This window comes from Barbus barbus, assembly GCF_936440315.1.
Source record: "Barbus barbus genome assembly, chromosome: 22".
In the NCBI taxonomy this organism is placed as follows: domain Eukaryota; kingdom Metazoa; phylum Chordata; class Actinopteri; order Cypriniformes; family Cyprinidae; genus Barbus; species Barbus barbus.
Genome location: NC_136750.1, coordinates 7,880,624 through 7,891,450, shown reverse-complemented (window position 1 = coordinate 7,891,450; position 10,827 = coordinate 7,880,624). Strand labels below are relative to the sequence as shown.

General features: G+C 35.3%; 1 protein-coding gene and 1 pseudogene across 2 annotated transcripts; both read right to left on the bottom strand.

Annotated features, from left to right (window-relative positions):
• Window positions 1–6,088: 6,088 nt before the first annotated feature.
• LOC306888264 (tripartite motif-containing protein 16-like protein) lies at window positions 6,089–8,809 on the bottom strand (annotated as a pseudogene). Its single transcript has 6 exons — window positions 8,756–8,809; window positions 8,073–8,168; window positions 7,724–7,957; window positions 7,398–7,545; window positions 7,177–7,224; window positions 6,089–6,616 (listed from the first exon to the last, which is right to left on the bottom strand). The product of its transcript is annotated as a tripartite motif-containing protein 16-like protein (transcript).
• A 1,044-nt stretch (window positions 8,810–9,853) lies between these two features.
• LOC306888263 (E3 ubiquitin/ISG15 ligase TRIM25-like) lies at window positions 9,854–10,444 on the bottom strand (the record flags this gene model as incomplete). Its single annotated transcript, XM_079446457.1, has 1 exon — window positions 9,854–10,444. The coding sequence occupies one exon, from the start codon at window positions 10,442–10,444 to the stop codon at window positions 9,854–9,856; it is 591 nt and encodes a 196-aa protein (XP_079302583.1).
• Window positions 10,445–10,827: the final 383 nt, after the last annotated feature.

The following is a 10,827-nucleotide window of genomic DNA, read 5'->3' as shown; positions in this document are numbered from 1 at the left end:
TATATGATGCCAAGATATTTTATTTATTGCGTTACCCTTTCAGATATATTTTTCTTTTCTCTCAGATGCTAGATAACATGGATATCCAGAACATACTCTGGTCCTCTGCACTCATTCATACCTGATTAATAACTCAGTCTCAGTAAAAAAAAGCTGACTTCATTAACGTAGATGTTCATTTGTTAGTAGCATGTGATGATGTTGATTAGCTAATAAGTAGTCATGTCTGGTGTAACTCTGGCGGAAAGAAAACTTAGCATCCGTGCACTGTCCCAGAGCTTATTTCTTCCTCAAGAGCTTCTTCAAGTTTACATCTCTGATCTTCAGGAACCATTTCCAAAGAGATGGTAGAGGCCAGACCCAGTGCATGATGGGATTGTTTGGGTTTTCATCATACGAACATATCAAGAGCATGAGGTCTGTGTTCCACAGGTTTCAGCAGAGCTAGAGCTTGTTCAGGTGAGATCTAGAGTCCTGAATGAGGTTTAATGACGTTTCAGATGGTTTGGGCCCGGTGGGTGAATCTCATGAAGAAATGTCTCAGTGAAATATGAAATAAACAACAAAACAGTTTTTGCACAAAGAATATTAAGCATGTGTAATCCCACATTCTCACTATTGTAATGCAGTGATCCTTACTTGTGTACTTTACTATTTAAATAAGATTATTTATTATTTTTTTTGTATTACAGTAATGAGAATTGATGGAGAAATGGGCTTAATTGTGCAAAAAATACAAATCTTATTGCTCAGTATATATACAGTAATACACTTTTTTTTTTTTTTAAGAAAAGACAAGTTTGTGAGATTCAAAGAGGCATCTTGTATGCACAAAAGCACACTGGATATCCCAAACAGAACTGAAAGAAACCCCAAACTACTGACTCTCTCAACACATGAAGATGTTATTTATTTCAGTATTATGTTTTTAAAGGGTAGAAACGGTTGTTTTTATGGCATGTGCTGTTGGATGAGTTAACATATATATGGACAAATTTCTTTTTGTCACTTGTTTTGTTTTGCTGTTTGTCTTTTACATTCACGTCTATATCAGATAATACATATCAGTATTATCTTGGATGTGTCAGGCGGCTTTTTATTGGAAAGCTGTTTGTTTTGATCTGTAACTCCTGAAATTAAAACGGTCACCTTAGTGCAGCCATGCTTTCCATCACACACACATAGACATTCACACACCCTATTCTTATGTTATATTATATTATATTAGTTTTAGGGTCAAATGATGTATGTTGATACTTTGTTTCCTCTGTCTACTGCATGGGTTTCAGCTTTAAAATCTTCCACACTAGTTCAGTGTGTTATTGGCCATTAACACAACTTCAGCTCTAAATAGAGAATCTTATTTCACTGTAGTGCACTGGGATTCATCATGCCTTACTGTTGTCCATCCTGTATCAATCTATCAGTCTCAACTGCTTTCTGACGGCGATCATTGTTATGCATATGTCACAAGAAAAAATTGTGTGTGTGTGTGTATGTGTGTGTACATGCAGGACAGTGCAAAGACCATTTTTCCTATCAATTTTGTATCTCCTCCCCCCATATTTTAAGCATTTGTAAAAATGTAGGTGAAAATAAAATTGCAAACACCTAATGAGGTAAGGGGAAAAAAAGTTAATATTAACATATTCTTTAAAAATGTCTTATTTTGATTCTCAGTTAAGTGGATTTTGTTTACATCATTTTCGATTTGTTTATCATTTCGATATTTTTACTGGAGAACAAGGCAAGAATAGCGATCAGGTTTTGTTTTTCGCAGTGTATTAATATTCAGTTCAGATGAGCACAGCTGAAATCAAGTTCAGCATTCAACATCTTAGTTCTCATCAGTGTACAGAATCATTCAGGAGTTTTATGATCATGGGACCATTGTGTGTGTGTGTGTGTGACCTTTGCTTTTTTATTGTGTTAGTTCAGTTCTTATGGAATTCAAATAAAAATGGTTGGAAGATTTACAAATGCATATCACTTCAAATGGAAAATAATGAAGTTGTACTGGAACACAAATGAAAATGTAAACAAAAAAAAATCATTGATTGTTGACGTGTTTGGTTTTATTTACATTGTCATATTTTAGATAAAGCCTTACCTCTGAATGGACGACATGTCAATGTAACACATTTGTTTCTCTGTGATGTTTCATATTCTGTTAATTTGCTTTATTGACATTTGTGAAGTATAAACCTATAATAATCCTGTTGAAATGGGTATAGATTTCCAAATGCCTCTTAAAAAAAATTGATTTGCACATTTTCAAAAATCTCAGACTTGTCGCACCGATCCAACAGCCCTGTTTTAGTCCTCCTTCAGCTTTAGGATCTAAAGTGGTTTGTAAAAAATGACTTTCACATTACATCAGCTAGTCCACAGTCTGATGCTCATTGTATCGAGATCAGCCTGCTCTCATGCTTGTATAAAGACAGCTTACACAGACATTGATAATTGCTGTAGTAATGCAGATCAGTTGAACGTCTCATGTTTGCTTCTCCTTCAGCTTGTTCAGACAGGATTGGGCTGATTGAGGTCCTGAGGGGGGTGGGGGAGTTTGTAGTTCATGTAGCTGTAATTATTTCATGTGTTCATCAATGCAATTTCATGGAGTGATATACTAATGTCAAAAGCTGTTCAAGTCAAATAAATTAATTCAGCACTATGTGAATGTTTTTATTTTTTATTTTTTTATAATTGCATTACAAAACTATTTAACATTTATTCTGAAAAATGGCAAACGTGGTTTTGGAGGATAACAAGAAAGGATGTGGAAGAATGTTTGGCAACACTTTAGTATAGGGACCAATTATCTCTATTAACTATTTGCTTATTAGCATGCCTATTATTAGCATATTGGCAGTTTATTAATACTTATAAATCACATATTCTGCATGACCATATTCTCTATCCCTAATCCTACACTGTAAAAAAAATTCCGTAAAATTTACGGTAAAAAACTGGCAGCTGAGGTTGCCAGATTTCTACCGTAAAAATACGGTAGCAAGGTTTTAGGTTTTACGGTTTTAACTTAAATTTACAGTTAAATACCGTAATTTATTTTACTGATATAATCTTAATATACAAATCTATTAAAGTACTGAAATCTGTTTTGTTCCTTTGAAATACACTGATAACCACTAAATGCAGGTGAAGATGAGAAAGTCACATGATGAGCCAAAGCCCATCACAAGCAACTTTGAAACAGTAGAATATACAGAAGATGCACAGTGTCATTCACACAAGCATATTAAACTGAAATATGCTATAAACATTAATTTAACAACATTAGATGTAACATACAACCCTAATAAACATAACTGATAAGAAAAAACTAAGAAGAAACATAGTTATTTCAAAGAAAAAAACGTCAAATTCAAACAGAATTTGAAATGGAACGCAGGGAATTCTGGGAACGTCAGTTTACGGGTTTTCCCTGTAAATTTTACAGGAACTTTCCGTTAACCATGTAACAGGTTTTTACCGTAGCATTTTCACAGTTTTTTACCGTTAAAATCACGATCATTTTTTACAGTGTATCCAATAACTAAACTTAACAACTACCTTACTATTAATAAGCAGCAAATTATGAGTTTATTGAGGTAAAAGTTGTAGGTAATGGTTTGTTAATAGCATAATTGGACCTTAAAGTGTGACAGAATGGTCATGTATCAGACAACACACCTATTCTTTCATCATATATGGAGATAGGACAGACTTGCAAAAGGACAACCATCACTGCAAAACCATCATATTCAGTAACCAATGATCCAATAAATTTTCTATGGACAAAATCAAGTCCTGCCCTATATGTTTTCTTGTTAGAAAAGTCTTTTCACTCAGATATACTTCTCAACAGATGAAAAGACAATAGCAACTTATGTTTCATGCTAACATTAATCTTACTATGTGCTGAACCAAACAAAAAACTTGCCATTTCCAAAATATTTTCAAATGACAAGTATTGTAAAACTTGGTGGACCTCCAGGTGAGAAACGTTCTTTGGCATATCAATATCACATGCTGGATGTCAGTGATGAACTTTGAGATACAAGGTAAGTATTTGACGATCGATGGCTTTGAGAATTTTGATCGCATAAAACTAGTGGCTTGTGATTGATAAAGCAGGGAAATTAATGATATGACTGATATGCTCATTTGGAAATGACACACATTTTCCCTACTTCACTTATTTCTGTAAGTGAAAAAACACAAATGATGGTTAAATGCCAATAAAGCATCTTATTTTCTGGCCAGTCATCAAGCTTATAATTAACCAGCACTAGTTTGGGTAAAATGTTGTAATGGAATATTCCACCATTTACTTGCCTAACATTCATTTAAAAAAAAAAGGAAAGTTTCAGAATTTCAGAAGCATACTTGTTACAGTGATATTAAGAAGTTCAACTTTTTGTATGTTTTCATATTACCATTTTAATTTAATATTACTTTTGGTTTCTTAGCAGTTTTCAAACAAATATGTATAACAGTCAAAACAATTGTGAAACATTAATTAAAAATCACAGTTGATCTATAAATAAGGAAATATTAATAAAAAATATTGAAATATTCAGAAATATTAACATCAGTTCACAATTTTTGATAGTTGTAATAAAAAAAATTATAATTAATGTAATTATTATGAACGCACAAACCCATATTTCTATGCAGATGATTTTCAATTTGAACAGCCAAAATATATTGTTACATTACACTATTATTTCTCAAGTTTCACGTGACTCTTGATTTAAAGAATGTATTTGTTCCATTGTTTCCCACCTCACGTTTCCTTGGTTGAGGTTTATTTACTTTATGCATTATGTTCTCACTATCCTATGTATTTCAATTTGTGTTTTCACCTGTTCATGGACTACTTCACCTTGTGCATTTGAAGAAAAGCTGCGATTAACCCAGATCCACGTCTCAACTACTCTCCTTCCAGCACAAGTTATAGAGATTTTAGTGATGTTATGGGTTATGTATGAGTACATAACCCATACCCTAAAAGCAAACCTAACTACTTCTCAACAATAAAACAAAGAACAAGCGGATAAATTACAATCACAATATTTTATTCAAAAAATCTGAGGCCCAATATTAGACCAGACCAAAATTAAATCATCGTCCCAGTCGGCATAACAATCTGGTCATCGAAAGAAGCATTACAACGCCTCTGCTGTCAAATACCATTAGCTTGGTGATTGTAACATGCTAAAGTTCAGTTTTATATACTGAATGAGATGTGACTACATTCACTCTAAAAACAAAAATGGTGCTATATAGCACTAAAAGTGGTTCTTTGGCTCGTAATCACCATTTTTGATGCTGTATTGCACCAAATCTTGGTGCTTCAGTGGTTCTTCAGCGGTTCTTTGGCATGACTGAGGTGCTATATTGCACCGCTACCAGAACCTGTTAAGATCCTATATGGTTCTTCAGTGGTTCTTTGGGGTGATTAAGGTGATATATAGCACCACCACCGTACAAAGAACCTGTTAAGCCCCTTTAAAGGTTCTTTACGAGCTAAAGAACCACTGTTGGTGCTGTTTAGCACCATTTTTGTTGAAGAAATACAGTGCAATATGGCACCTCTTATGGTTCTACATAGCACCATTTGACAAAGGTGCTGTATAGCACCTTTAAAGATGCTATATAGCACCAAAAGTGGTTCCTCTATGATTACGAGCCAAGAAGCACTTTTAGTGCTATATAGCACCTTTCTGTTTTAGAGTGTTCAATGAGGGGTGGGTGGTTTTATTTCATCAAAAATATATATTATAAACACAATATTATCTCCTAATTTTCCAGATACAGGAACAGCTAAATATAATATAATTAAATGTATAATAAATATAGTAAATTAAAGTACAGACACATTTTAGACAGCAAAATCTTCACGATATTTTGAGAAACTAGCTTTGATCGTAAAAGTATCGACCTCATCCAAAGGTTTAATTGAAAACAATCTGCATTGGTAAACAGACATTAAAAAGCACTTTTGGTAGACACACAGAGCTCGTGAACGAGTGAGAACAGGCTGATATCTTACCATTACTGATTAAAGCTATATAGAACTATTCTATATTGTTAAATCACAGAGTTTTACCGTTGATCCACTGTACAGCCTAAACCCAGGATAGAGAGGCTGGGTGAATGTGGTCTGAATTCTTTGGATGAGGGTCATTGTGTCAGAGACGCCATAGAAGGACAGAGTTCCTGCTTTGTGATCCAGATACACTCCTATTCTAGAGTATCTGGAGAAAACAGGCAGATCAGTCTCCATATCATTGTTCCTGAATGAGTATTTGGAAGAGGAGCAGAACAAACTCCAGGACTGATCATTATATCCAAACAAGCACTTTGTATTTGTTCCCTTGCGGCTGATGTGTTTATATGACACTGATATACCCACATCACCGTTACACTCCACCTCCCAGTAACAGCATCCACGCACACCTTCTCCACACAGCCTGATAATAAACCTCAAATCTGTCTGGATGATCAGGATACCGCTGGACTGTGTCGTTGTATGTAGCCAATCTGTTCCTCTCCGACAGACGAATGTGTTTATTTACTGTGTTTGGATCAAATGTGAACTCATGAGAATCTGATGGAGATAAAATATCAGAGTGATCAGGAAAAAATTTAATATTAGCTGAATAGTTTATAACTCATTCAAAATATTTGAAGGTCATTTACATTATGCTTTACAGTAGGTTGGTTAATACAGAGTCAGTATTTTGCTCAGGTCTAAAAATGTTCACGATTGACATCGTGCAGACCGATGTTCTTGTGTTTAAGATATTGTTTTCTTATCCTTTTACCAACTGAATATTAATTTCCTCCTAATGAACTTTCTGAATGACTATTTCTGCTATAGTATAGCACTTAGCAAAAATAAAAATAATGAATAAATACGAATAAAAAATAAACAAAAACCTAATGTCTTCTTTTATACCAACCTCTGATATAATGTTGGGGGCCCATACAATTATAATTATGCCACTGGTGTATTATTTTATTTCATTTATTGTAATTTGTTATTAAAAACAAACAAACAAACTGGAAATTCATTATATATACTGTATACATACAGTGGGGAAATAAGTATTCAAGTAACATTTATTCATGCCCTATATTTATTTGCTTGTTTTCTTTGCAACTTACGTTGTAGGAAGTCCTTTCTGGTCCTCAGAACAATGTTGATGTGTTTAACTGTGAACATTTATATAAACAGGGAATTTTCATAAATAAGAGGACATTATCGGCTATACATCCAATTATCTACATCTGTAATAAATCAATTTCTAATGTGTTAGACTTCCAAAACGATATTAGATTATGTAGCTTTTCTGTGACAGTAAAAGAATGTTTAGTGCTTTACCTACCAGAAATCCTTTTGATTTCCTCTTTACAGAACATCTCTATTTTCTCTCTCATTTGACAGATAGATTGTCTTACATCATTAACAGAGAGAGGTGATGTGACAGTAATTCTCTCTGTAGGTTCAAGAGGTGCAGACAGATACTGAAATCCCTAAACAAAATTAAATAAAAATAAAGTCAATATATATTTAGCTTTTGTTGACTTACCTTCAGTGACTTGCCTTTAACACACTAATCTAATCTAACTTCAAAAGACAATTTATGTCACTTGAACTGCTTAGACAGAAAGTAAAATCATATAAAATGTCCTGCATCACAATGCTGATGACCTGCAGGAAATGGATGTGATCATCTGTGTGTTTAAGTTGCTCCAGCTCAGTGTTTTTCCTCCTCAGATCAGCAATCTCCTGCTCCAGTCGCTCCAAGAGTCCTTCAGCTTGACTCACCACAGCCCTTTCCTTATCTCTGATCAGCCGTGTCACGTCAGAGCGGTTTTTCTTAATGGAGCGAATCAGCTCAGAAAAGATCATCTCGCTTTCCTTCACTGCTGCCTGTGCAGAGCACTGTTGAGACACACATTACAATCAGATCCAGTGGGATTCAGCGGGACTGCAAGGTCTTCAGCATTGGAGGAGAGTCCTAACTGTATCTCAAACTTTTTCTCCTCTCAGTACTCACCTTATGAGATTCAACAGCATCTCTCAGCTCCTGGATGTCCTTCTCTCGCTCGTGGATTCTCAGCTGGTACTTTACCTGTATATTTTTCAAGTATCTCTATAGAACATAGAATATACAGTAAACATGAGAAATGTTTCATAAAATTCAAAATGACAAAATCATCATGTGAAATGTTGTATGACTTCTATACAGTATTGGTGGATTTTCCTGAGGCACGAGAAGCAAGCACAATGACCAAAGACTGCACGGCTGTAAAACATTTCTAATTGTTTCTAATATGGCAACAGTGTACCACAATGGAAAATGGCCAAAAAAAGTAGTTTTTCTGTTAAATTATGATTTTCTTTTCAATTGAAATGCACATTTCTTTAAACAAATCTGCCATACACACATACAGACACATAGACACATGCACACACACACACTCATTGTTTCAGTCACTGAAGGCTAACTCATCCTCATTGTCATCACATGGAAGAGCCGACTCTGCGCTCTTCCTATTGCCCTTTCAGTGAAATATTGCTGTATTCATTTTCTGAAAAGAATAAATAATTTTCTTATTCATACATAAATACAACTATACTACAATAAACGCTTCAAATAAATAAATGACTGCAATCATATTATTGATATTATTGATGATCCCAATGGGGAAATAAATGACTTCAATTCCACTGTGGTACAGTGTCGCCATATGGCAACATACCTATTTTTCCATAGTGGTACAGTGTTGCCATGTGGCAACATTGAAATGTTGATTTGTGAATAAAAATATGTAATTTACTAACCAAAGATGATGCAAAAAATCCCCCTTGAGAAGAGATGTTCAGAAATGAGGTTAACAGAGCAATTTCTGGAGCACTTCAACAGGTGCCCTCCATGTGAGGGTGACAGTGGGGAAAAAGTGTTTTGGGGGAACATTCAAATGTCATTTTACTTAAAAACAGCACATCATTGACTACCTTAAGGCTGGCCCTTTTAATTAGCATATTGCAATATATTATATTTTTTCAGAATAACAAGGAAATAAGTAGAACTGAATTGTTGCCATATGGCAACTCCGTACCATATGGTTAAGTTATGTGTTTCAAAACATTTAGAGAGCATTAGAAACTAATGTTGCCATAATATTTGCAAAATTATATGTTCACTAAACATTCACATAACTGCATAAAAAAGTTTTGGAACACTGAAAAACTTAAGAATGTTTTTAATGTTCGGAAAATGTTCCAAAATAAAGTTTCCATAACTTCATGGAACATAGCAAACTGTTTTAGAATATATAGAACATATTTCTGTTAACTGGGATTACTACACTTAAATCATCACTTGTAGAGTGAATTTACTTTATTTCTGTCATGACAACTCTCAGAAAGTTTAGAATGGTACATGGCAATGTTAATTTGTTTGGTCTTGGCGGACTAGATCTGCTACACTGCTGCTGCTGTGGCAGAGCAGTACCGAGATTTTCTACTGCCAACACATCCACAGACATACTGCTGCTGCACATTTAACATACTGTAAATGAAATAACTCCCATATATAGCATGAAAATCACCCCGTAGGTGGTATATAGGTGGAGCTGGGGAAGGTGGAGGATTTCTAAAGCACACTGCAACTTCTACAGCAAGCACTAGCCAAGAATGTGAATGGTGAGCAGCAAGTTCATTATCTGCTGATGCAACTAAAATCAATTGGTTTGAGGCAGTGCGAGTAAACGATAAATGAATTTTCAAATTTGGGTGGAGTATCCCTTTAAAGCACTAATAGGTCATTTCAGTTCATACCTCTTTCTCCGTTCTCTCTGTTGCAGCTGAGACGGTGTCATGGTTTTTATGTTTATACATCGTACACAGCATACAGATACAGTGCTGGTCAGTGCGGCAGAAAACCTCTAGCAGTCGACCATGTTGAGGGCAGATCATCTCCTGGAGTCGTCCAGTAGCATCTATCAAATAGTGTCCCTTATCTTTAAAAAAACTCTCATGCTGTTCAAGGTGGCTTTGACAGTATGAGTTCAGACACACTAAACAGGACTTGACGGCTTTGAGTTTTGTTTCAGTACAGACGTCACACTTTACTTCTCCAGGTCCAGTGTCAGTGGGAACTGCAGCTTGCAGTGTAGTCTTCTTGAGTTTCTCCACCACTTCAGACAGCATGGTGTTTTTATTTAAAGCAGGTCTTGGAGTGAACTTCTGTCTGCATTGAGGGCAGATGTAGAAACTCTTCTGATCCTGATGAATCCAGCAGTCTGAAATACATGTCATACAGTAATTGTGTCCACAGGGAATAGTCACTGGATTCTTTAGAAGATCAAGACACACTGGACAAATGAACTGGTCCTGAGTCCATAAAATGCTGGCTTCTGCCATTTCACCACATGTGCACAGAAACAGAAGAAACACATATAAGAGTTAAGCAACTTCGCTCGACAAGTTTCGTTATCTCAGAACTATAAAGAACTGAAATGTTTCGTGCTTGTTCTTTGCTTGTGTGCTGTGTGCAAAAAGGTGTGTCTGTAAGCTGTGACTCACTTGTTATTTAACTTACAGTCGCAGATTTAAAGGGATAGTTCATCCAAAAATGAAAATTCTGTCATCATCATAGCTCAGAGATGCCAAACCCTGTTCCTGGAGATGTACCTGATTAGGATCTGAAGGAGCACTTGATAATTACAGACAGGTGTGTTTGATTAGGGTCGGAACTGAACTCTGCAGGAAGGTAGAGCTCCAGAAATAGGGTTGGGAACCCCTGA